The sequence below is a fragment of the Pelophylax lessonae genome, assembly GCF_965119305.1.
Source record: "Pelophylax lessonae genome assembly, chromosome: 3".
NCBI classification, from domain to species: Eukaryota; Metazoa; Chordata; class Amphibia; order Anura; family Ranidae; genus Pelophylax; species Pelophylax lessonae.
The window spans coordinates 30,977,180-31,004,770 of NC_138770.1; the positions used below are offsets into that span (position 1 = coordinate 30,977,180).

Genomic DNA, 27,591 nt, shown 5'->3' on the forward strand with positions numbered 1-27,591 from the left:
GAAGTCACCTGAGAGATCATGGAGGAGAGGTGAGCGGTGCTGGGAATTCTGGGACATTATCCAGTAACAGACAAGGGATGTGTCTGGATGGTGACTGTATCATTGTGTGTGTCAGGTTCCTATAAGGTGTCAGGATGTCACTGTCTATTTCTCCATGGAGGAGTGGAAGTATTTAGAAGGACACAAGGATCTCTACAAGGATGTCATGATGGAGAATCAGCCGCCCCTCACATCACCGGGTAAGAGGAGACTTTATTGTAAAGGAGAGAGCAGTACGGAGGATCCACCTAGATCCCCCATCATCTGATAAACACATAGAAACAATGTATTCAGTCAGTGTGTGTGTTTCCTACAGATGGATCCAGTAATGGGAACCCACCAGAGAGATGTCCCCGTCCTCTGTATTCCCGGGATTCCACACAGGAAGGTCACACCATCCCCCACCATCATCAGGTAGATGAGGAACAATCACTGATAGTATCATTAGGATCTGTACATTATCTGCATTGTTACCATTGATGTCATTTTTATTATATATTCAGAGTGGAAACCTGAGAGATTCTAAAGTTGAGGTTAAAGAAGAGATAAAAGAGGAGGATGATGAGGATAGGGTGATGAAGGAGTCAGAGTTTCTAAGGGAACACAAAGATCTGTACCAGGACACCATGGTGGAGTCATCCAGCTACAGAAACCCACCAGAGAGATGTCCCCGTCCTCTGTATTCCCGGGATTCCACACAGGAAGGTCACACCATCCCTCACCATCATCAGGTAGACAAGTGACAATTATTGGTAGTTCTTATTTATATACAGCATGTTTGTTACAATAAATGTTTTATTATATATTCAGAGAGGAAACCTCGGGGATGATAATATTGATGTTAAAGAAGAGTATAAAGAGGAGGATGAGGAGTATGGAGTGATGGAGGAGTTTTCAGAAGGACACAAGGATATGATGGAGCCACCTAATACCAGGAACCCACCAGAGAGATGTCCCCGTCCTCTGTATTCCCGGGATTCCACACAGGAAGATCCCACCATCCCTCACTGTTATAAGGTTGGTGGGACAAAGTATCTAGAACATGGACGTGTGGGAGCAATGTGTGGATATTTTATGTCAGCTTATATTTTACAGTTGATATTTTCTTGGTTTAGGGTGAAGATCTGATAGATCTAAAAATTAAAGTTAAAACAGAAGAAGAGAAGTATGTGAGGGATGATCAGCAGTCTATGGAGGAGGATGGAATAACGGGGACATTTATAGAGGAGGACACTCCTACAGAGATCAGCACAGGTGGGTCATTAACACTAAATACATTCCTCCACCCATACTGCTCACTGATTGGTCCAGAGTAGGGGGGGGACTGGGTGATATCAGCCTGTAATACCCTGGTCACTTTCCTGAGCTGTGTTCCCCGTCCTGTATTCCTGTATTTCTCTCAGATAATCTTCCTTCTCTGTGCTGCAGACACAATTTATGTATCTTGACTGGAATTATAGAGATTCTGGGATTCAGCTGGCAGCAAAATGTTACTTTTCACCATAGGTGTTGTGACAGTGTTCACCGTCACTGGGAGTGAGGGACAGATACTTGGGGGACGCTGAGAGAATGGTTTGGATGGCTTCAGATGGGAGAGTGATATTTGTCAACGGTGGCTCTCAAGAAATGTGGAGATTTGATCCCACTTTGCACTGTGGGCCTGTGGCCTGTTGCCATGGAGTCTGTGACACCTAGATGTGTATTCCATGTCCTTCAATGTCAGACAGGCTTTCCCTATTGAATGTGTATTGTGTGAAATCTGCCTGTCCCATTGTTAAATTTTAATGACCTCAAGTTGTTCTGTCCAGATGGCCAGATAATTAGTTCAGGCTTTGCACCTAAATGGGGTGGGTGCAGCCGTACTGGGTGAGAGGATGGCCACAAAGTTAGAGGGGCTTTTAAACTAGGGAATGGGGGGGAGGGTACAGATGTAGAATTAGCCAGTGGAAAGCAAGATTCAGAGGGCAGAAATGGGGGCATTAGCGGTAGGGTGTTCGGAGCTCCTATACCCAGGGTGGGTATGGGGAAAAACCACAAGAGCAGCCTAAAAACATCAAATGAGGATATTTGTAACCGGTCAAAATTACGAGGTTTGTATACCAATGCCAGAAGCCTGGCCAACAAGATGGAAGAGCTGGAGCTGCTGATGTTTGAGGAGGACTTAGATTTTGTGGGGATAACTGAGACTTGGTTTGACAGCTCTCATGACTGGATGGCGACCATTCAGGGGTATTCCCTTTATCGCAGAGATAGAGAAGGTAAAAAAGGGGAAGGGGTATGTTTGTATATTAAGAACAGTATACAGGTAAATATGAGGGATGATATTAATAATGGAGCTAAGGAAGAGGCAGAATCCCTATGGGTAGAGCTTCAAAGGGAAGGCACAGTGGGGAAGGTAATATTGGGCGTATGCTATAGGCCCCCCCACCAGAGGGAGGTGGACCTCATTTTACAGATAGGATTGGCAGCAAGGATGGGAAATGTCATTATAATGGGGGACTTTAATTATCCTGATATAGACTGGGCAGAAGGAACAGCGCACTCAGCCAAGGCTCGGCAGTTCCTAAATGTTTTGCAGGACAATTTCATGGGTCAGATGGTGAATGCACCGACAAGAAACAAGGCGGTACTTGACCTACTGATTACTAACAATGCAGACCTGCTCACGGATATAGAAATACAGGAGAACTTAGGAAACAGTGACCATAGGTCAATAAGTTTCAGTATTAATTACAGTAATAGGAAGCACAAGGGCAATATAAGGACACTGAATTTCAAAAGAGCCAATTTCCCAAAACTGCGCTCACTGCTAGAAAATATCAATTGGGATAGAACCCTGGGAACAAAGAACACAGAGGAAAAATGGGAGTGCTTCAAGAGCATACTTAACAAATGGATTGACCAGTGCATTCCAAAGGGAAATAAATTTAAAAGAGCAAAATTAAACCCTGGGTGGCTAAACTCCAACATAAAAAATGTATATTAGTGCTAAAGAAAAGGCCTTCAAAAAATACAAGACTGAGGGGTCATTGGCAGCATTTAAGCATTACAAAGAGTGTAATAAGAAATGTAAAGATGAAATCAGGGTGGCTAAAATAGAACACGAGAGACATATAGCGGAGGAGAGTAAAAAGAACCCCAATAAGTTTTTTAAGTATATAAACAGTAAGAAAGCGAGGCCAGAACACATTGGCCCCATAAAAGATGACAAAGGAAATATGGCCACTGAGGACAGAGAAAAGGCGGAAGTGTTAAATAATTTCTTCTCTTCAGTCTTCACAAAAGAATCGGGGGGCTACACAAACCTAGCTTGTAAGGCCGAACTAAACAACACACCTCAGGAAATACCGCCATGGCTAACAGAAGATAGACTTAAAACTAAACTAGAGAAACTTAACATAAATAAATCACCGGGACCGGATGGCTTGCACCCGAGGGTTCTGAAAGAGCTCAGCCAGGTGATTGCCAGACCATTATTCTTGATCTTTAAGGATAGTTTACAGACGGGTATGGTGCCAGCTGATTGGAAAAAAGCCAACGTGGTACCAATATTTAAAAAGGGGCCGAGATATATCCCAGGTAACTATAGGCCGGTCAGCCTAACATCAGTAGTCTGCAAGATTTTGGAGGGGATGTAAAGGGACCACATACAAGAGTTTAGTAATGAAAACGGTATTATTAGTAGTAATCAGCATGGATTCATGAAAAATCGTTCTTGCCAAACCAATCTATTAACCTTCTACGATGAAGTGAGCTGCCACCTAGATAAAGGTAAGCCTGTGGATGTGGTGTATCTGGACTTTGCAAAGGCCTTTGACACCGTTCCCCACAAACGCTTACTGTACAAACTAGGAAGGTAGGTATGGACCATAAGGTGAGTACCTGGATAGAGAACTGGCTCCAGGGGAGAGTCCAGAGGGTGGTGATTAATGGGGAGTACTCGAATTGGGCGGGTGTGGAAAGTGGGGTCCCCCAGGGTTCTGTCCTGGGACCAATCCTGTTTAACTTATTCATAAATGATCTAGAGGAGGGGATATCTAGTACAATCTCAGTATTTGCGGATGATACTAAACTAAGCATGCCAATATCTCCTATGCAGGATGTGGAAACCTTACAAGCGGACCTGAACAAAATAACGGGGTGGGCAACTACATGGCAGATGAGGTTTAATGTTGAAAAATGTAAAGTAATGCACTTGGGGGCCAGAAACCAGAAAGCAAGCTACTCACTAGGGGGGGAACCTCTGGGTGAGTCTAGGATGGAAAAGGACTTGGGGGTACTGGTAGACAACAGGCTTGGCAGTGGCATGCAATGCCAAGCCGCTGCAAGCAAAGCCAACAGAATACTGGGATGTATAAAAAAGGGGATTCACTCCAGAAATAAAGAGATTATTTTCCCACTCTACAAGACTCTGGTCCGGCCACATCTGGAGTATGCTGTCCAGTTCTGGGCACCGGTCCTCAGGAAGGATGTGCTGGAACTGGAGAGAGTCCAGAGAAGGGCAACAAAAATAATTAGGGGAATGGAGGACATCAGCTATGAGGAAAGACTACAAGCACTGAACTTATTCTCTCTGGAGAAGAGACGATTGAGGGGGGGATATGATATCAATGTACAAATACTGTACTGGCGACCCTAGTATAAGGAACAAACTATTCAGAGAGAGGAGATACAATAAGACACGTGGCCACTCACTAAAACTTGAGGAAAGGCGGTTTAACCTTAAAATGTGTAAGGGGTTCTTCACTGTAAGAGCGGTAAGGATGTGGAATTCTCTTCCACAAGCAGTGGTATCAGCGGGGAGCATTGATAGTTTCAAAAAACTATTAGATGGGCACCTTGGAGACCACAACATACAGGGGTACACAATGTACGGTTAAAAGCAAACACACACACATCATAGGTTGAACTGGATGGACTGATGTCTTTTTTCAACCTCACTAACTATGTAACTATGTAACTATGTAAGGTTAATTGAAAAGTAAATTGGGTCCAGGTGTGCAAGTGAGATGTGGGAAAAAGGCAAAATGGAGTGTTGAGGGGAAAGTGATCAAGCCAGCGAACCTTAGGTCTGCCAGCGAACCTTAGTGTATACCTCTGTATCAGGATATGTGTTTGTATACATGTATCACCATATTGACTATCCCTGTTTTTAAGATTTGTATGTATAAAACAAATGTTTGTGTATAAATAAAACATTGTTATTTTTTAAGATTTTCTCTCTAGCGAGTATGTGGCACAATTAAATCCCCTTTTGCCCAGGTGTGCTTGATCACTTTCCCCTCAACACTCCCATTTCCCTTTTTTCCCACATCTCACTTGCACACCTGGACCCAATTTACTTTTCAATTTTTGACCGGGGACGGTGCCTCTGCATATACCCAGCCCACTACTCTCCATACAATCCAATAGTTCAGGGTTATTCTGTTTCTGTATACAATTCCATCTGCATATGGTAATGTAATCGGGCGGCCCCTGGCCTGTGTGTGGTGGTATGATTAGGAGGGGGAGGTCCATGCTGTATATAAATTATGTGTGACTGTTCCATAAAGAGTTCTACTTCACCCTCAATCTAGAGTCTTGTCTCTTATTCGGGGAATCTGCTACAAGGGATTGCTATGCTCTTCATACTCCCTTGGACAGATTCTCCCACCTGAGCTGTGGATCTCTGCAGCTCCTCCAGAGTTCCCATGGACCTCTTGGCTGCTTCTCTGATGAATGCTCTCCTTGCCCGGCCGGTCAGTTTAGGTGGACGGCCATGTCTTGGAAAGGTTGCAGTTGTACCATACTCTTTCCATTTTCTAATGATGGATTGAACAGCGTTCCATGAGATGTTCAAAGCTTGTTTTTTTTAATATAACCTAACCTGGCTGGTGTGTTCCTTGGCTTTCATGATGCTGTTTGTTTACTAAGGTTCTCTAATGAACCTATGAGGGCTTCACAGAACAGATGTATTTATACTGAGGTTAAATTACACACAGGTGGACTCTATTTATTAATTTGGTGACTTTTGAAGGTAATTGGTTCAACTAGATTTTAGTTAGAGATATCAGAGTAAAGGGGGTGAATACAAATGCACACCACACTTTTCACAGATTTTTTTTTTTTTTTAAAGCAAACGTTTAATAAGTTTTGTGCAGTACAAAAATAGTACATAGACAACAAAAGTACAAATATCACAAAAAACTGCCTTACAGGCCACAGCTTACATAAAAAAAACGGGGAACACATAAACATGGCCGATATATACACAGCAGCTAACTACAGATGAAGTATAGCATCCAAAGCAGGCGTGGGACAATCCATAAAGGGGAAAAAGGAGCGGAGTGGACCGGATCAGTAGGAGTAACACACGTTAAGGAGTACACGTGGAGGAGGCCTCAAGCCATCTATCCCATATCTTATGAAAACGTTTCAAACCACCCCTGTTAATAAACATCACTTTCTTGTAGGGGAGAGTACCATTAATGTCAGCCAGCCAGGTTGGGTGGGGAAGGTTGTATCCAGGTACAGGCTATCAATTTCCTGGCAGTAAACCGGGTTTCACGGAGAAAGCGTTGCGTATATTTGTCAATGTCCTCCTCAGGGAATATCCCTAGGAGACATAGCTTGGGGTCCAGGGATACCGGAGAACCCATGCGGTCATGTAGGAACTGGATTATTTGCGACCAAAAACCCTGCATGCATGGACAGTGCCATATGAGATGCCCGAACGTACCTGGAGACAAGAGGCATTTGGGGCAGATAGGAGAATGGGAGGGATTAAGCCTAGCCATCCACACTGGAGTGAGGTATGATCTACGTATGAGTGATATAGATCTGTGTGAGTCTATCAGAGAGTTTCGGAGACACCAAAGTACTGGCCTCCAGGGCATCACACCAATCATCATCATCCAGTTCCCTGACCTCCTCCGCCCACGACGCCCGAATGCCATAGGCTAGGGCAGTCATAGGTTTAGAGAGCAACATTTCGTATAACAGTGAGGTAAGTTTTTGATGTTCCCGACCCCTAAGCACATCCAAAAGGTCAACCAAGGGTAAGGCTGGAGGGTTGTTGGCAAATTGCGCCCGAATGGCATGTCGAATCTGCAGATAGCGAAAGTGCATAGAGGCCAGGAGCTGAAACTCCCCTCGGAGGGTGGCAAATGATTTAATTGTGCCCTCCGAAAGCAGGTGTGAAAGAAAATATATCCCTCTAGACAACCAAGCACGCGGATCAGGGAGATGCAAGAACTCCGGCAATAATCTATTAAACCACAGAGGAGTCATAGAGTGAAACCCGGTGTCTCCCGTCCTGGAGACTGCCAGGTCCCAGACCCGTCTGTGCTGGAATAGGAGACCACCGCGATCGGCAGTCGGCAGAGAGCCGCCCACCCCTCTAAGTATATTACAGAAAGGGTGAGGGAACCGTGCACCATTGCGACCACAAACCAGCATGAGATACGTATGGCAATCCTGTTTATCAATATGAAAAAGATGAGAGAGCTGGGCTGCAAGGTAATAGGCCGCAAAGTCTGAGACGGCTATACCGCCCAGCTTTGTGGGTTTATGGGTATGTTTCCATGCTAGCTTGTGTCTGCTGGTTCCACACATAAACGTTTTCAACAATCTATCCAAAATTACAAAGTACTTGTATGTTGCATATAGGTGGGTGAATGCCACAGGATATAGAGAATTTTGGGTAGGAGAATCATCTTGATCAGACCTACCCTCCCCATGACACCCAGTGGTAGGCGTGCCCAGGTCTGAGTCTTGGTCTTCACCAGGTCAAACAGTGGTTTAACGTTCAGGGGTATATAGTCAGGTAAGGAACGGTAAACAATAACCCCCAGATGCTTGAAAGACGCCACTCGGGTCAGTGGAAGGGCAGCCTGATCCGCAGATGGAGGGAACACGTCCACGGGGAGAATCTGGGATTTGTCCCAGTTGACTGTGAGTCCAGAAAAGGCACCAAATTGCTTAATGGTCAACAGGGCTTTTTGTAGGAACAGCCTGGGGTCGGCTAGATACAAGAGCATGTCATTGGCATAGAGGCCTATCTTTTCCTCAAAGTCCCCACAGCGCAGTCCACGAATGTCAAGGTCCGAACATATGGCTATGGCAAGGGGCTCCACCGCAAGGGCGTACAGGAGAGGGGATATGGGACAGCCCTGCCGTGTCCCCCCGAGAGAGGGAGAACAGCCGAGACGTCCAGCCGTTAGCCAGTACCCTAGCCCGAGGCGGATGGTATAAAATGGTAAGCCCTTTGACAAAGTTGGGGCCGAATCCGAATCTGCGGAGACACTGCCAAAGATATTGCCACTCAACAGAATCAAATGCCCTAGCAGCGTCAAGCTTTACCACTACTCTGGAGCCTATACAGTCATGCGTTGCCTGTAAGTTCATGAAAAGACGATGGGTATTAAACGCCATATTTTTAGCGGGCATGAAACCGGTCTGGTCGGGGTGGATAAGATACAAAATTACCTTGTTGAGGCGCAAGGCCAAGACCTTGGCCAATATTTTACGTCGCCTTGCAGAAGGGAAATAGGCCGATAGGAGTCCGGGAAGGACGGATCCTTCCCTGGCTTGGGGATCAAGACAATAAGCGCCTCGCGCATAGAGTCCAGTAGGACACAGTCAGCGAACGCAGCTTCATACACAGCAAGCAACTGGGGGGCCAAAACAGCAGAAAAATGGGAGTAAAACTCCACTGTGGGCCATCAGTGCCAGGGGCCTTGGCCTTCGCAAAATGCGAAATAGCCATGACCACGTCATCAACCGATATGGGAGCTTCCAGCATGGCAACCTGCGAGGAGGACAATGTGTGGAACTCAACCGAATCCAACAACAGAGCCAGGTCAGAAAGAGCATAGCGTACCTTAGAAGTATAAACCTCACCAAAGTAGGCAGCAAACACCTCCGTCACGGCTGCCGGATCAGCAGAGTCCTCCAACAGCGACGGATGGAGAGTTATGACCACCGGGGGGCCTAGTATCCATATGAGCGAGGAAAGCCAACAGCTTACCGGGCTTCTCCCCATATTCAAATGTGCGTTGTCGACTGAAAAACAGCTTACGGTCGGTTTTCTCACGGGAGAGGGTGCCGAAGGCGCGTGTGAAGTTTAAGTCGGGACAATAGGTCTCGGGATGGGGAATGCGCATATTGGCGCTCCAGGTCGGTCAACTGTTGTTCTGCCCGAAGAAGGTCAGACCGCGCCGCCCTTTTAAATCGGGAGATACGCAAGGACAAAAGCAAACGGGCATGGCCTTTAAATGTCTCCTACACCGCCGATGGGGCGGCAGAGTCAGCGTTAGATTGAAAATAGAAATCCCATTCCCCAGCTAACGAGTCAAGGTCAGGGACAGCCGTGAGCCAGAAAGGATTCAGACGCCAATGGCAGGTCGGGGGGTCCGTAAATGGAGATAATTCAATCCAATAAGGGGCATGGTCAGACAGTAAGTGAGGACCAAAACGGTCACCAATAAGCTTAGAGGTTAGGACCTGGGAGATCCATATGGAGTCTATTCTAAGCATGGTCGAGTGGGTTGCCGAATAACAGCAGTAGGCCCGGGTTGTAGGGTGTAGATGACGCCAGGAGTCCAGTAAATGAAAACTATGAAGCAGTCTACAAAAGCGGGTATCATGGTCAGGGTAGGCAGGGGTCAAGGGGGGTCCCAGCCGTCTCGGCCATCCTGGACATAAACGTCAAACCCTCGCTGAGGAGCGTGGCATGAAATGGGGGAGGCACATTCCAGGTGAGCAATTTTAACCGTGCCATGGGAGAAAATGGAGTATAAGGTATAGAAGCAAAGAATCAAGAGGCCCCAGAGCAGATAGCACCCCTGCCTGCAGCATAACAAAAATATACAAAAAAAAAACACATAGCAGCTGTGGAGAGCAATAAAACAATCAGAACAATCATAAGAAAGTGGGTAGCACAAAACTCATACATAATAACCCCCCACCCAGCCCAACACAGCCCCCAACCGGTGTGGGCATGCATCCCAAAACAGGTAACCACATTGGAGCAAGAGGCAAGGACCCACTGAAAGTGGAATGCAGCAGTCTCCATCCTTGGTGGCAACAAAACAGAAGAAAAAATGGGGCGAAAGTTCTCCGAAGAGGGGTCCCAGATGCAGGACACAACAGTAGGTGAGCACACAGTGAAAAAAGATGTATGTTCCAGTGTGAGCCGAGGTGCCCCTGGCTATAAGACAGGTAAGTGCAGTATGCAGAAATGGTAGCTGCCGCTAGCTCCCAGGCCCGGGAGCTGCATAGGAACAGGAGACCAACAAACAAATGAAAAGTACATATAAAAGAAAAAAAAAAATTAAAAAAGTGGAAGAAAAAATGAAAAATCCCCCCCCCACTCACCCCCTCAACAGGCTGAAAAAAAGTGCAACAATGGGGGTCTCAGAGCCCCACAATGGCAGGAGAGGTGCACAGTCACAGGAGGCACGATAGAGATCAGTCCAGGGGAGTGCAGGGTCCGGGTGTCCTAAGGCACATTAACAGAAAAGCAAAGGCACATCAACAGAAAAGCAAAAGAGCCAGAACCAGCAACAAAAGTACTCACGGAAGTTGGTCTAACCAGGCAGTAGAAGAATCCGGGTCCTCAAAAAAGTGAACTCTATCGTCGCCAACCACCCGCAATCTGGCCGGGTACAACATAGAATACTTGAAGTTGCGGATCCTCAGGCGCCACTTAACCTCCATAAAGCGGCTACGCAGCTTCTGGACTTCTGCAGGGAAGGCCAAGAAGTTATGATTTTCCAGATGTATATTGCCTTTCTCCCGGGCCAGCCTGAGAACTGCGTCATGGTCCCTGAACTTCAGAAATTTAGCGATGAACTCCTGACCGTAGGTCTTAACCAGGAGGTCCTCCAAGAATGTGGCTGGGATGGTACCCTCCAGCAGGCCAATGAACCGGAGATTTTTACGCCAAGTGTGATTTTTCAGATCGTCCTGTTTGTGCAGCAGGTAAGTAATATTGCGGGAGGCCTGGTCCACTACATTTCTAAGTGGGGGGAGATCGTCCTCCATGCGGCCTATGCTTTCCTCGGCCTCTGACACCAAGCCTCGAAGCTTCTGCAGATCCTGCCGGAGGAGGGAGATGTCCATCCTCACCTTCTCCAACTTAAAGGTAAGGGAAGCCTTGCAGTCAGTAATAGCTTCCAGGATCGCTCTTTCATCCAGCGGCAGTGCGGCCGAGGCAGGAGAAGAGGATAGGGAGTCACCATCTTAGGCCTGCAGGCTTCCCTCCTGTTGGCTGAATTTGTCCAACTTTGCCGCCGCCTCAGAGGTCTTACGGGGAGGCGACATGATCCGCAGATGTCCCAGAGCAGCAGCAGCAAGTAACGGGGTTCAGTGTCATGATATGTCAGAAACAGGAATGTATGTACGGAGGAAAGCCGGGAGAGCACGGCTCACACACGTCCACTCACATACAGCTTCAGGCCACGCTCCCCACTTTTCACAGATTTATTTGTGAAAAGAATTCCATTTATCACTTTCCTTCCACTTCACAATTATGTGCCACCTTGTGTTGGTCTATTACATAAAATAAGTTTACGTTTTTGGTTGTAATATGACAAAATGTGGAAAATTTAAGGGGTGTGAATACTTTTTCAAGGCACTGTATAGGATGTGGTGTCTGAGGGCCCTGAAGTCTATAGGTAGCACCTTCATCAGAATCTATTGAGTCCCTGTGTGTTGGGCAGAGACTATCCCATCAGGTCCTTGTGGGATTCTAACACTGTAGATCTTCCCGTCCAGTCCAGGTTCCAGTCAAGTGGTATTTTCCAGTCCTTAAAGTGATTCCCACCAACTCCCCCCAGATCCGGGAGACAAAAATTCTGCTGATTCTATTATGTAATATCACTCTACAGAGGACTGGAAGACTATGAGAACACAAATGATAGCTTAAGCAAGGGTGTTATGCCTACCTATGATAACCCCCAAGCACCTAAAGCTCCTAATCAAGCTCCAGTAAAGGATAATCCCAAAGAGGAGCTGGAAGGTCCCAGCAAGGGTCACTGCCCTATTAGGTCTAACCGGTAGCAGTTGCTGGCCAGGAATTCAGATTATGTTGTATAATGTACTGCCTATAATTATTGCATTTTTTTGGTAATCATCTGTTTATCTTGCTGAATTTCAGTGTTTTATAATTATTGTAAGTTAATGCCAAGAACAGCTTCTGTAGGCACATGTAGGTTGACCTCCCTACATAGGTGGTGCTGATGCAACCACCCTGCCAGGAGACTAGAGGACAGGAGAAATGCACATTCCTCTTAGTTCTCTTTACATGTCATTGGGTGATCTGCTGTCCGATTGGACGCTACCACCCAGATGACCAACACAGACATCTTTAGAGAAGGCAATGCTTCTAAGAAACAATGGCTCACTGCAGTTGGTGCACATGTTACGTGTGGTTAGGTGAAGGACAGGAACCCGCTTGATCGAGAGAATGTGCCTAGCATCAGGGAGAGATTCTGGAGGAGGAGGGGCAGCAACCTTTATCTTGGTTGTTCTCCTCCCATTCCTCACTCTCTGACCTCTGGTGGGGCTCAGCCCACTGTTATTCATGACTAAATCATGGACTAAATAAGGAAGTGCAGGACTTCTTTTGTTGGGACGATGGCAATGAGTGATAAAGGGGGAGGGGACACTCATCTTATAATCCCCCCATCACTGTCACAAAGACAGTTCTCATTGTTTCCTCACTCTCTGACTAAGGTCCATGAATAAAGAAATGAACTGGTAGGAGATCAGAGGAGCCATTTACTAGTTACCTTGAGGGGGGGAATTGTAAGATCCTCAGAGACAAAGCTGTCTAATGTGGGCGGAGTCCTGATTTAGGGGAACCAATCTGCTCATGTCTAGTAATAATCTTTTTATTTCTATTTTAGTACATGGACGGGAGATGAGGAAAACCTCAGAGGATTGTCTCACTTTGTCTCCAGACTGTAAAGTAGAAGATGAGGACATCACACAGTATAGTCCAGGAGAAAACCCGGCTCCCTCAAATGTCCATCCGCCACCACACAGTGTAGATGGACCATCGTATTCCTCCTATCCTGAGGAACCTCAGACTGTGAGGGATGGTGCCGGACCATGGTATTCCTCTTATCCTGAGGAACCTCAGATTGTGAGGGACGGTGCCGGACCATGGTATTCCTCTTATCCTGAGGAACCTATAGATTGTGAGGGACGGTGCCGGATCATCGTATTCCTCTTATCCTGAGGAACCTCAGACTGTGAGGGACGGTGCCGGACCATCGTATCCCTCTTATCCTGAGGAACCTCAGACTGTGAGGGACAGTGCCGGACCATCGTATTCCTCTTATCCTGAGGAACCTCAGACTGTGAGGGACAGTGCCGAACCATCGTATTCCTCTTATCCTGAGGAACCTCAGACTGTGAGGGACGGTGCCAGACCATCGTATTCCTCTTATCCTGAGGAACCTCAGACTGTGAGGGACGGTGTCGTCCTTCCAACAGATAAGAGGTTTTCCTGTACTGAGTGTGGGAAGTGTTTCCATTCTAAACCTAATCTTATTGTGCATAAAAGGACTCACACTGGTGAGAAGCCGTATTCCTGTCCTGAGTGTGGGAAATGTTTTTCACAAAAGGCCAATCTTCAAATACATCACTTGTTTCACACCGGGGAGAAGCCATATTCTTGTTCTGAATGCGGGAAATGTTTTGTAATAAAATCACGTCTGGTCACACATCAGAGATCTCATACAGGGGAGAAGCCATATTCCTGCCCTGAGTGTGGAAAATGTTTTGTAATAAAATCACATCTTGTCACACATCAGAGATCGCACACTGGGGAAAAGCCGTATTCCTGTCCTGAGTGTGGGAAAGGTTTTGTAATGAAGTCACATCTTGTCACCCATCAGAGATCTCACATGGGAGAGAAGCCGTATTCTTGTCCTGAGTGCGGGAAATGTTTTGTAATAAAATCAGCACTTGTCACACATCAGAGATCTCACACGGGGGAGAAGCCGTATTCCTGTCCTGAGTGCGGGAAATGTTTTTCACGGAAGTCCAATCTTTACAGACATCAGGGATGTCACACGGGGGAAAAGCTGTATTCCTGTCCTGAGTGAGGGAACTGTTACTCAATGAAGACCTGTCTTCCTGTACGTCAGGGATCCCACACAACCCTCAAGGTGTATTAGTGTCTTGAGTGCGGGAAATGTCTTCTATATGAATGTTGCTGGACATGTGGGGAAGAAGCACACCCTGATATACACCTCAGATATACTCCATGGCTGATCTTCATCATGTAAGAAACACTTCATAAGGAGATCAGAGATCACCAAAGACATGGATGAAGGGTTGTCCCGTGTTGGCCATTGATAGCAGGAGAAAAATAAAAATGAGTCATCTCATCACCTTTCATTGGCTGAGTACATTTTGTGGTGGAAGATTTCACAAACACTTTTTGTCTGTTTTTAAAATGATTTGTGGACAAATGTGAGAAGCTTTCATCCAGTCTGGAGAAATTGGTTTACTTCATACATTCCTTTCTATGATCCTTTAATCCATCTAGTGTCCATAGTGCAGTATTGCACTATTCTTTCTGATTGAGGTATTTCAGGGAAAATGCCATATTATGGCCATTAGATGGAGCTGACGATCATAGGAAATCACTCTATTACCTTGAATATGGCAAAACTTTGTCATATTTGGTGGGCAAATGCATGTCACAGTCTTCTAGATTTTTTCTGTATAAATAGTCCCTTTCATTTCCTTTGTGGTTACATGAGTACAGGAGAAATCGGAGAACATAAATTAATTAAACCAACAATATTAAACCCATCATTGATTTATAACAGAAGATACCACATGTGTCCAATAGATGGCACTAAGTATAATAGAAATGAATGCCATCTAGTGGCTGAATGCAACATTTCCAATTTTAAATCAATGTCAAACATTTGCACCAGCACAGCAGAAAGCCGAATAACATTTGTTGTGTTTACCCCCCCCATTCACACAGAAGGAATGTACATGCGTTTTTACTGGATGAATTGCTATGCAAGGTTATTCATGAATAGACCCCTACATGTCAGGAGACGTTTATATAAAGATGGGAAGTATGTAGCAGATAAATGAGTAGACCTCCTAGCAATGTTATTACCAGGCTGCAGCTAGGGGGAGCTCTAATGTGACCACAGCAGAGTGATCCCATCTAGCTCACATTAACCCTTTCACTGCCAGACCCGTGTTTGCATTATTTTTGCACACATGGTAAAATGCAGATTTTGGGCATGAAGATTTGATAAAAACCCCAAACATATATTTTCTGAAAGCAGAGGCCCTGGAGAATAAAATGGTGGTAATTGTTAAGGTGTTCCTCGTACACAAATGTCACCTTCATATCCGGGTTTATTTTCTCCTTTCCCCCATTTTCTATGGTGTGATCTTTTCTACAATACTTTGTTATAATAATGTAACACGTTGTGTATTGTATTGTACACAAATTATTACCTACTCCGCCTCCACATTCCAGACACGTCATTTTCCTGACCAATTGGATTTCTTCCATTACTATTTCCTGATTCTATGACTGCAATCTTGTTAAAAGTAAAATTATAATAAAAAATGTATTGAATATAAAATAATGCATTTTCTATATCTCGCTTTATCCTTCCATGATACTTTGGATTACTGTACTTTTATTTTATGTGCGTTATTGCATTGATTCTGTGTGGTTTTACTCTGTTGGATGCTTTTTCCCTTTATAAAATAAAGAATTTGAAAAAAGAAAAAATTGTGTGAGTCGGTGCAATTATGACAAGCTTGGGCAGAGGCGGCTCTAGACTTTTTGAGGCCTTAGGCGAAAATCATGTAGGAGGCCCCCCACACACGATAAAATAAATAAATAAGCAGGCGATATTAAAATGAACTGCATATTGTGGCAGCCGTGGTGATGGGGGGTGGGATGAGTGGCAGTGGTGGTGATGGGGGGTGGGATGAGTGGCAGCAGTGGTGATGTGGGGGTGGGATAAGTGGCAGCGATGGTAATGTGGGGGTGGGATGAGTAGCAGTGGTGGTGATATGGGGGTGGGATGAGTAGCAGCGGTGGTGAAGTGGGGGTGGGATGAGTGGCAGTGGTGGTGAGATGAGTGGCAGCGGTGGTGATGTGGGGTGGGATGAGTGGCAGCGGTGGTGATGTGGGGGTGGGATGAGTGGCAGCAGTGGTGATGTGGGGGTGGGATGAGTGGCAGCAGTGGTGATGTGGGGTGGGATGAGTGGCAGCGGTGGTGATGGGGGGTGGGATGAGTGGCAGCGGTGGTGATGGGGGGGGTGGGATGAGTGGCAGCTGTGGTGATGTGGGGGTGGGATGAGTGGCAGCGGTGGTGATGGGGGGTGGGATGAGTGGCAGCGGTGGTGATGGGGCGCGGGATGAGTGGCAGCGGTGGTGATGGGGGGTGGGATGAGTGGTAGCGGTGGTGATGGGGGGTGGATTGAGTGGCAGCGATGGTGATGGGGGGTGGGATGAGTGGCAGCGGTGGTGATGGGGGGTGGATTGAGTGGCAGCGATGGTGATGGGGGGTGGATTGAGTGGCAGCGGTGGTGATAGGGGGTGGATTGAGTGGCAGCGGTGGTGATGGGGGGTGGATTGAGTGGCAGCTGTGGTGATGGGGGTGGATTGAGTGGCAGTGGTGGTGATGGGGGGTGGATTGAGTGGCAGCTGTGGTGATGGGGGGTGGGATGAGTGGCAGTGGGGGTGGATTGAGTGGCAGCGGTGGTGATGGGGGGGTGGGATGAGTGGCAGCGGTGGTGATGGGGGGTGGATTGAGTGGCAGCAGTGGTGATGTGGGGTGGATTGAGTGGCAGCGGTGGTGATGGGGGGTGGGATGAGTGGCAGCGGTGGTGAGATGAGTGGCAGCGGTGGTGATGTGGGGTGGGATGAGTGGCAGCGGTGGTGATGAGGGTGGGATGAGTGGCAGTGGTGGTGATGGGGGGTGGATTGAGTGGCAGTGGTGGTGATAGGGGGGTGGGATGAGTGGCAGCGATGGTGATGGGGGGTGGATTGAGTGGCAGCGGTGGTGATGTGGGGTGGATTGAGTGGCAGCGGTGGTGATGGGGGGTGGGATGAGTGGCAGTGGTGGTGATGGGGGGGTGGATTGAGTGGCAGCTGTGGTGATGGGGGGTGGGATGAGTGGCAGCGGTGGTGATGGGGGGTGGATTGAGTGGCAGTGGTATCCCTCTGGGATCCCTCTGGGATACCGATGAAAACCAAGTTCTGCATGCCGAGGAGTGCAATGGGCACGACCAGATTGAGTCCAACAATGGGAGTGGCTTAACCACTTAAGCCCCGGAGGATTTGGCTGCTCAAAGACCAGGCCCTATTTTGTGATTCGGCACTGCAATGCTGTACATAAATGATAATGTAAAAGTATTAACCGCGCTAAAGGAAAAATACAATGAACAGCAGCAACTTCTAGTGTGACCACACCCTGTAGAATATTGTAAAAATAAGTCGCGCTATAATATGATCAATGGAGATATAAAGTCCATACAGTCCAAGCATAAAGTAAAGATGTAATCCGGGACCAGGAACCCCAAAGGGTATATGCTTACCAGATTGAGGTAAGGTAAAGGCAGTTTCTTTGGATAAACTTGTCACCTTGATAGTAGATCCAGGTCCACGTGAACGGTTAGCTCAATAGTCATAGGATCATGGAAGTAAAGGTAAAAGCGCAATAGCGTAAAACCTTACAAACTAAATTGGACACCACAGTGTTCGTGAAAAATGAATTCAATTGTGTGAATGAATAAACCTCCACCAATAAAAATAATCACTGATAACAGTGAATAAAAAACATGCAAAAATAAATTATAAAAATATGATGGGTACCCCTTACCAAGAGTGATAAAGGTAAACACCAAAATTAATAAACGTGTTATAGCTGAAGTCGCCTCTTACCGGACAACATTAATTGAATAGCCAATAAAGAAAGGCAAAAGTGTAAGGTTTGCGTGTTGAACCACCACCTTATATAGCTAGATTCGCCTCTTACCATATGAGATAAGGGTTAAAGCAAACGTGCAGATCACAATTCAGTGTGAACCCGGAGCCAATAATAAGATATACCAATAGGGGTCGCCTCTTACCAAATACAAATAATGTTGAGCCTGTATGGTGATCAAGCATCCAAGGACCCGACCCTTACTCTGGGGTGCTGTTTTCCTCAATAGCGGAGGTATTGCAAGTGTTCACTCATAGTCTCCGGTCGGCATGTCTCAGGCTGTGGTGATGGCGCCGCCGGAAGCTGAAGAGAAACTCACAGCCAGACACAGCACACAGGATGGGGAACACCGGGGAGGTGAAAATAATTGCAAAGAAAGGGGACTTTCTTTGCAATTATTTTTTTGTTTGCTGGCAAGTGTCTTGTATAATCATGGACCCTGCCACACATGTATCCCCACCTGATCCCCTCGAGGTGGCCGCAGGACCCTCCAGTACCCCACTTGTGATTGATGCATTTTTAGCAGTTTTGGAGTCTTTGGTATCCCGGGTGGAGGTGGCCTGTCAGGGACGGAGGTCAAGGAAGCGACCCCCGCCTACCCCTATGTCATCTGATACCTCAGATACGGATTCTGAGCTGGTCACTGCAGCTGCAGGTCCCTCTTCTGGGGCTGCTGTCTCAGGTACGGTCTCCTCAGACAGTGAGGAGGACGTTTCTGCCTCCGCCATATCGCAAGAAGAAGCGTTAGTGAACGCACTAGTCATGTCTGTCCGGGAAACCTTAAGTCTTGAGGTTACACCAGCAGAGGTAGATGACACTGAAATTCCCTTTGGTACCAGCAAGCCTACCAAAATGGCGAAGGTTTTTCCCTTGCCCAAATGTTTTGGTAATCTAATTAAGGAAGAATGGGATTGTCCAAAACAAACCCCTGCTATTTCCAAACGCATTGCTAGGCGCTATCCGTTTGAGGAATCCCTCCTTAAGAAATGGACGGTACCACCAGTGGTGGACCCACCAATTTCCAGACTAAATAAAGCCATGGTTATCCCGTTGGAGGACGCTCCATCCTTTAGGGATCCGGTGGATCGAAAAGTGGAAGCCAAATCCCACTCCATTTTTTCCCTGATAGGGTCAACATTTAGGCCAGTGATTGCCATTGGTTTAGTTTCACAAACATTGACAGAATGGACCAAATTGTTACGCCGGGACATAAAAGGGAAAAGTATCCCCCCGGCAGTATCAGATTTGCTGGAGCAAATTATCCAAGGGCTACAGTTCATCTGTGACGCCGCTCTGGACGCCACTCCCTTGCTAGGGCGTGCATCTGTTTCAGCAGTGGTCCTCAGACGCGTGTTGTGGTTAAAGTGCTGGTCGGCTGATCAAGGTTCCAAAAAGACGTTGGCTAATCTTCCTTTTCAGGGGGATCGCCTGTTTGGGGCCACCTTGGATGAGATTATAAAGGATCTCATTGGGGGTAAGAGCACTTTTTTACCACAGACAGCTAAAGGTAAAGGACCTCGTAACAGGCGAGGACCTTCCTTTTCCGCTCATAAGAAGTTTGTTCGCTCCGCTGGGGCGGGCGATAAGGGGAAGTCCTCCAAAGCCCCTTCAGGGGGTTTCAGAGGGCGCTGGTCGGGTAAACAAAAGCCCGACTCAGCCAAACCCGAAGATAAGACAGCCTGAAGGTGCGCCCCCACCCATCTCTGGGGTGGGGGGACGTCTTCACCGGTTTCCGGATCCATGGCTTTCCAGAATCCCGGACAAAGGGGTTCGCGAGGTCATGCGGTCGGGATACAAAATCGAGTTTCGATCACTTCTACCGGTGCGATTCTTCCCTTCCAACTTTCGGCTATCCCCAGATCGCTTAAAAGCTTTGCGGGGAGCAGTAATGGACTTGATGCAACAGGGAGCGGCAGTTCCCGCTCCTTGAGCAGAACGTTTTCTTCACTTTTGCAAAAGATCATTCCTAGTTCCCACCAGGAGATTGAACTATCTGGTCCGGGGACTGATGGTGGCCTTATTAGAGGCAGTACCGTATGCCCAGTCGCATACCCGAATTCCCCAAAAGGAGATTATTTTCAGATGGAATCGGAATCCCGATCCTCTGGACAATCGGATCCGGTTGAGCGAGTGGACCAGGGAGTATCTGGTCTGGTGGCTTCGGTCTCCGATGCTCAGTCAGGGGAAGTCATTTCTTCCGACAGAATCCAGGTTACCGATAAATGTATTGGAACTGAGAGCGATCAGACTCTAAAAACTAAAACTAGCCTTCTCTTTAAAAGTGAGTTGTAGGACTTTCTAAAGAGGTTCTTTTTAACCCATTGCACAGAGTACTGCAGGTTACAACAAGATGGCAGGGTATTACAACCAGAGTTCCCTCATATATCAGTACTTTTTTATATACAGGATTTATATAGCGCCAACAGTTTGCCCAGCGCTTTACAATGTGAGTGAAGACAATACAGTTACAACACAATTCAAAACAGGAAGAAGCTTGGGAACCCGAGCATATCCTAACACCTTCACTTGTCCCCCCCGTTAAACGTGCTTTGGGTGAACAGGTCCTTCTCTCTGTCCTCCGTAAAAAGAGGTATACCTTTTTTCCCCTTTGACAGTCGAGCCGAAGCACACAGACGGGACAGCAGGAAAGAACTCAGCAAAGACAGCAGGGAAGCATTTTGATAGGCATTTAATATGAATGTCATAGTAAACAGGCCTCTCTACTAATCCCATAGAAAACTAAAACTAGCCTTCTCTTTACATGTGAGTTGTAGGACTGTCTAAACAGGTTCTTTTTAACCCATTGCACAGAGTACTGCAGGTTACAACAAGATGGCAGGGTATTACAACCAGAGTTCCCTCATGTATCAGTACTTTTTTATATAAAGATTTATATAGCGCCAACAGTTTGCCCAGCGCTTTACAATGTGAGTGAAGACAATACAGTTACAATACAATTCAAAACAGGAAGAAGCTTGGAAACCCGAGCATATCCTAACGCCTGCACTTGTCCCCCCCGTTAAACGTGCTTTGGGTGAACAGGTCCTTCTGTCTGTCCTCCGTAAAAAGAGGTATACCTTCTTTCCCCTTTGACAGTCGAGCCGAAGCACACTGTCACGGGGTAACGTGGCAGAGCCTGACGTAAGAGGAGTGGCTTACCAGGTAACTGGCATGGCACAGGTTCACCAGAGGCGCTTAGTCTAAGTGTTAGCCGGTTTTAACCAGGGCCCCAGATGGTGGGGATGGATTTGGCTGCTTGCTAACACCAGGTCGCGGTCCCCCGGATTCCCTGGGAGAGCCAGGAACAGGTCCAGGACCAATAGCCGGTAGCAGGTAAACAGATCAGGACGAGACAGGAGGATAGTCAGGACAAGCCAAGGTCAGGGCGGGCAGCAGGTAATCAGAATCCAAAGACAAGCCGGGTCAGGTAAACAGGAACAATCGGAATCCAAAGACAAGCCGGGTCAGGTAAACAGGTACAGCAGATATAACAGGCACAGGATACAGGAGAGCTGAAGACAACACAGCAAAGTGCAGTGCTGCTGGGCTGTTTAAATAAGGCAGCCTGTTTGCCAATTATTGCAATTAGTCTGCTCTAGGTTAACCCTTTAGGTTGCAGACTCATTACAGCACATCAGTGTGCTCAGGAAGCGTTGCGCAGGGTATTGAGTCTCTGACACACACAGACGGGACAGCAGAAAAGAACTCAGCAAGGACAGCAGGGAAGCATTTTGATAGGCATTTACTATGAATGTCATAGAAAACTAAAACTAGCCTTCTTTTTAAAAGTGAGTTGTAGGACTGTCTAAACAGGTTCTTTTTAACCCATTGCACAGAGTACTGCAGGTTACAAGATGGCAGTGTATTACAACCAGAGTTCCCTCATATATCAGTACTTTTTTATATACAGGATTTATATAGCGCCAACAGTTTGCCCAGCGCTTTACAAGTGAAGACAATACAGTTACAACACAATTCAAAACAGGAAGAAGCTTGGGAACCCGAGCATATCCTAACGCCTTCACTTGTCCCCCCGTTAAACGTGCTTTGGGTGAACAGGTCCTTCTCTCTGTCCTCCGTAAAAAGAGGTATACCTTTTTTCCCCTTTGACAGTCGAGCCGAAGCACACAGACGGGACAGCAGGAAAGAACTCAGCAAAGACAGCAGGGAAGCATTTTGATAGGCATTTACTATGAATGTCATAGTAAACAGGCCTCTCTACTAATCCCATAGAAAACTAAAAAAAAACCTTCTCTTTACATGTGAGTTGTAGGACTGTCTAAACAGGTTCTTTTTAACCCATTGCACAGAGTACTGCAGGTTACAACAAGATGGCAGGGTATTACAACCAGAGTTCCCTCAAGTATCAGTTCTTTTTTTATATAAAGATTTATATAGCGCCAACAGTTTGCCCAGCGCTTTAAATTGTGAGTGAAGACAATACAGTTACAATACAATTCAAAACAGGAAGAAGCTTGGAAACCCAAGCATATCCTAACGCCTGCACTTGTCCCCCCCGTTAAACGTGCTTTGGGTGAACAGGTCCTTCTGTCTGTCCTCCGTAAAAAGAGGTATACCTTCTTTCCCCTTTGACAGTCGAGCTGAAGCACACTGTCACAGGGTAACGTGGCAGAGCCTGACGTAAGAGGAGTGGCTTACCAGGTAACTGGCATGGCACAGGTTCACCAGAGGCGCTTAGTCTAAGTGTTAGCCGGTTTTCACCAGGGCCCCAGATGGTGGGGATGGATTTGGCTGCTTGCTAACACCAGGTCGCGGTCCCCCGGATTCCCTGGGAGAGCCAGGAACAGGTCCAGGACCAATAGCCGGTAGCAGGTAAACAGATCAGGACGAGACAGGAGGATAGTCAGGACAAGCCAAGGTCAGGGCGGGCAGCAGGTAATCAGAATCCAAAGACAAGCCGGGTCAGGTAAACAGGAACAATCGGAATCCAAAGACAAGCCGGGTCAGGTAAACAGGTACAGCAGATATAACAGGCACAGGATACAGGAGAGCTGAAGACAACACAGCAAAGTGCAGTGCTGCTGGGCTGTTTAAATAAGGCAGCCTGTTTGCCAATTATTGCAATTAGTCTGCTCTAGGTTAACCCTTTAGGTTGCAGACTCATGACAGCACATCAGTGTGCTCAGGAAGCGTTGCGCAGGGTATTGAGTCTCTGACATTGCCCCCCCCTTAAGGGCAACCTCCGGGTGCCCAAAAGGTTCCTTTTGTGGGGATGGTTGCGGAAGAATTTCTGGATTAAGTCCTGGGCATGGAAATTCTGTACCGGTTCCCAGGAATTTTCTTCGGGGCCGTAGCCCCTCCACTTAACCAGGTATTGTAGCTGGTTCCTCCGCCTTCTGCAGTCTAGGATGGCCTCCACCTCAAATTCTTCGTCCCCGTTGATTGTGACAGGAGCAGGTGGTTCCGAACTTCTACCAGGAAAGGAATCAGGTACTGCAGGTTTCAAGAGTGAAACGTGGAAGACTGGATGGATCTTGAGGGAATCGGGAAGCGTCAATTCGTAAGATACCTCATTTAATTTTCTCCTCACAGGGAACGGGCCAATAAACTTGGGTGCCAGTTTTTTGGAAGGGCATGCCAATTGGAGATTGGTGGTGGCTAACCATACCAGGTTGCCAGGCTGGAGAACCAACTCACCTCTCCTCCTTTTGTCAAAGAACTCTTTATTGGAGGTCTGAGCCTTGGTCATGGCATCCTGTAAGATTTTGTTGTTCTCCTTAAGGAACTCCAAGATATCCCGGACTGCTGGCACTGTAGGTTCAGGAATAAAGCAGGGCAAGAAAGATGGGTGAAACCCGTAGTTAGCATAGAATGGGGACTGACCTGTAGCCGAGTGTTTGGCAATTTTGTATGCAAACTCTGCTGATGGTAGTAGCGAGACCCAGTCATCTTGAACAAAGGTGGTGAAGCATCGGATATATTGCTCGAGGGTCTGGTTGGTCCTCTCAGTCTGCCCGTTAGTCTGGGGATGGTATGTGGAGGACATTGACAGCTTGATTTTCAGTGAATCACATAAAGCCCTCCAGAAGCGAGAAGTAAATTGGACACCTCTATCCGACACAATGTTCATTGGGACCCCATGAAGTCTTACAATTTCTCTGATGAAGACCTGCGCCGTCTCAAGCGCGGAGGGTGTACCTCTTAGTGGTATGAAGTGAGCCATTTTCGACAGACGGTCTACTACCACGAAGATTGCAGAATAACCGTCTGATGGAGGAAGTTCCATGATAAAATCCATGGCAATCATCTTCCATGGTCTGTCAGGGACTGGTAGTGGTCTGAGCAGGCCCCATGCCTTATTTCGGGTTGCCTTGCTTCGTGTGCAAACAGTACAGGAGGAAACATATTGTTTACAACACTTCTCTAAGTCGGGCCACCAGAACGTGCGCTGCACAAGATCCAGGGTCTTATGGATCCCGAAATGACCAGCCATCGGGTGGTCATGACACAGTCCTAGGATGGACACACGAGCACTTTCTGGAACGAAAATTTGATCCCCTCTCCATAGCAGTCCATTTCTGGGTACCAGTATAGTTCCAGCAGGATGGGGAGCATTTACTGTGGCTTGTCTCAGAGCGGTAAGAAGGTCAGACTGTAATAGCAGAAAGTTACCTTGTGTTAAGATGGTGTCAGGTGCAATGATTTCTTTAGAGCTGTCGTACATTCGAGAGAGAGCATCTGGTTTGGTATTCTTGGAACCCGGTCGGTACGTTATATGGAACGTAAATCTGGAAAAAAAAAGTGCCCACCTTGCTTGGCGAGGTCTCAGGCGTTTGGCCGTCCTCAAATACTCCAGGTTCTTATGATCCGTGAAGATGAGTATGGGATGTGCCGCCCCTTCCAATAGATACCTCCACTCCTCCAGGGCGGTCTTGATGGCAAGGAGCTCCCGATCTCCTACATCATAGTTCTTCTCCGCAGGAGAAAGCTTACGTGAGAAGAAGGCTACCGGATGAATTAGGTCCTTGAGACCTTGACGCTGGGAGATGACTGCTCCTACTGCGATTTCCGAGGCGTCAACTTCGAGGATGTAAGGCAGGGCGGGATCCGGGTGGCTGAGGATAGGGGCAGAAGTAAACAGCTCCTTCAGGACTGTAAATGTGACTTGCGCCTCGGGAGACCAGTGGAAGCGGGTACCTTGTTTGGTGAGCAGGGTAATAGGGGCGATGATGGAAGAGAACCCCTTGATAAATTTCCTGTAGAAATTTGCGAATCCTATGAAACGCTGAATCCCCTTTTTATCCACCAGTGCGGGCCAATCCAGGATGGCGGAGACCTTCTGAGGGTCCATTTTGACCCCTTCAGAGGAGATTATTAACCCAAGGAATTGGATACTCTGCTGTTCAAATTTGCATTTCTCGGGTTTTGCATAGAGCCGGTGTAGCCGGAGTCGGTGGAGTACCTTTTTAACGTGTTCTCGGTGCTGGGCCAGTGAGGAAGAGAAGACCAAGATATCGTCCAGGTAGACAATTACAAAGATGTCCAGATAGTCTCTGAAGATGTCGTTGACGAAGTGCTGGAAGGTGGCCGGGGCATTGCAGAGCCCGAAAGGCATCACCAAATATTCATAATGCCCGAATCGGGTGCGGAATGCTGTCTTCCATTCGTCCCCCTCCCTAATACGGACCAAATTGTAGGCTCCCCGTAGGTCCAGTTTGGTGAATACAGAGGCGGTTCTTAGTCTCTGGAAGAGTTCAGGAATCAAGGGTAGGGGGTACCGGTTTTTGACCGTAATTTTAATTTAACTCACGGTAATCGACACATGGCCGAAGTGAATGGTCTTTTTTCTCCACAAAAAAGATCCCAGCTCCTGCCGGAGAAGTAGAGGGTTGGATGAATCCCTTCCTTAGATTCTCCGTCACATAGTCTTTAAGGGTACCCAATTCTCGTTCCGATAAAGGAAAGATACGGATTTCGGCCCCCGGAAGCAATTCAATTGGACAATCATAGGGGCGGTGGGGGGGTAAGGTCTCAGCCCCCTGTTTACTGAAGACATCCAAGTATTCGTGATAAGATACTGGGACAGAGGAACGTATCTCCTTATCAGCGTCCATACAGAGTAGGGTGCTAGGAGCACTATGGTGTACTGGCAGGCAATGATTCTGGCAGTAAGGGGACTGGAACTTGACGTCTCTAGAAGTCCAATTAATCTGCGGGTTGTGTGCCTGCAACCAGGGTAACCCCAGAATAACAGGAAACAAGGGAGAAGAGATGGCATCCAGGCACAACAACTCCTTGTGCCCTTCGAGAGTGGCCACGGGCAATGGAGGGGTTTCTTGGGTAACTGGCCCAGACTTGATGTGGGACCCATCCGCTAGGAAGATGGAGAGTCCCTGCGACTTGGGTCGAAGTGGGATGTGTTGATGGGCAGCAAAGGTAAAGTCAATGAAGCAGCTGCATGCCCCGGAATCAATAATAGCGGTGACCGGAATCGGCCCTTCTGGGAGCTGGAATGAGATAGAGAGAGCCAGGGGAGTGGTATTGTTGACAGAAACTGGATAACTTGAGGGGGATATAGAAAGACACTTACGCATCTTTGCTGGGCATGAGCGTACAAAGTGTCCGGCCTCTCCGCAGTACAGACACAGGTTGTTCTGATGTCGTCGTGAGCATTCTTCTGTTGATAAGGAAGGACGCATAAGCCCAAGTTGCATCGGCTCTGACGTATCCGTTTCAGAAGTAACCGGAGCAGTGTTGCTGGAACGGCCACTGGAGGAGAAGGTGTGGATGGGATTAGGAACCCGTGGTAACATCCAGACTGGGCGGATCTGCTGCGTGGACCTCTCTGCTCTACGCTCACGGAGCCGGCGGTCTATATGTATGGCCAGGGTGATTAATGCCTCCAAGGTCTCGGGTATACCCACTTGGGCCAGTTCATCTTTCAAGTTTTCTGAAAGACCCAGGCGGAACTGATGTCGCAAGGCTGCGTCGTTCCAGTGAGTGTCTGTACTCCAACGCCTGAAGTCAGTGACGTAATCCTCTACGGCTCTACGGCCCTGTTGAAGTGAAGTGAGCGCGGTTTCTGCGGTAGCAGTGCGCTGCGGGTCTTCGTATAACTGCGCCATTGCATTAAAGAAAGCCGTCATGGAGTCCAGCTGGTCGCTGCGCTCTTCAAGCAGGCGGTGAGCCCAGGACTGAGGTTCACCTTGAAGCAGGGATATGATGAACCCCACTTTGGTTGCTTCCAAGGAGAAGGTTCGGGGTTGCAGGGAGAAGTACAGATCGCAGGCATTGCGGAAGGCTCTAAACTTGCTCCGATCCCCAGAAAACCTTTCCGGCGTAGGGACCCTTGGCTCAGGAGGCAGCATCACCACCGTCGGACCGGAGGGATTCCCGGAGGGAGCCATGGAAGCAGCAGGAACTGTAGGGTCCGTGGAGGGGGTTAGGGACTGAACGCATCCCTCCAGCTGGGTATAGCCCTCTTGCAGGGACTTAACGGCTTGGGTAAGGGCCGCAAGGTGCTGGCAGATGTCGTCCATAGGAGAGGCTCCTCTAGCAGGCTCAGTCTTGGCTGTGTTGTACTGTCACGGGGTAACGTGGCAGAGCCTGACGTAAGAGG

At 47.6% G+C, this 27,591-nt stretch overlaps 3 protein-coding genes across 3 annotated transcripts in view; 1 reads left to right on the top strand and 2 right to left on the bottom strand.

Moving 5' to 3' along the window:
* The window catches only part of LOC309550684 (uncharacterized protein), a 1,024,308-nt gene extending 1,009,955 nt beyond the window's left edge, over positions 1 to 14,353 (top strand). Inside the window, exon 11 of the mRNA XM_082251019.1 lies at positions 13,529 to 14,353. Within this exon, the coding sequence (XP_082107145.1) occupies positions 13,529 to 14,135 (607 nt within the window). The 3' untranslated portion in view covers positions 14,136 to 14,353. The remainder of the gene's footprint in view (positions 1 to 13,528) is intronic.
* Positions 1 to 27,591, bottom strand: part of LOC309550736 (uncharacterized protein) — an 851,482-nt gene that overhangs the window by 693,063 nt on the left and 130,828 nt on the right. The window lies entirely within an intron of this gene.
* The window catches only part of LOC309550774 (uncharacterized protein), a 461,615-nt gene that overhangs the window by 164,130 nt on the left and 269,894 nt on the right, over positions 1 to 27,591 (bottom strand). The gene's annotated exons all lie outside the window — the stretch shown is intronic.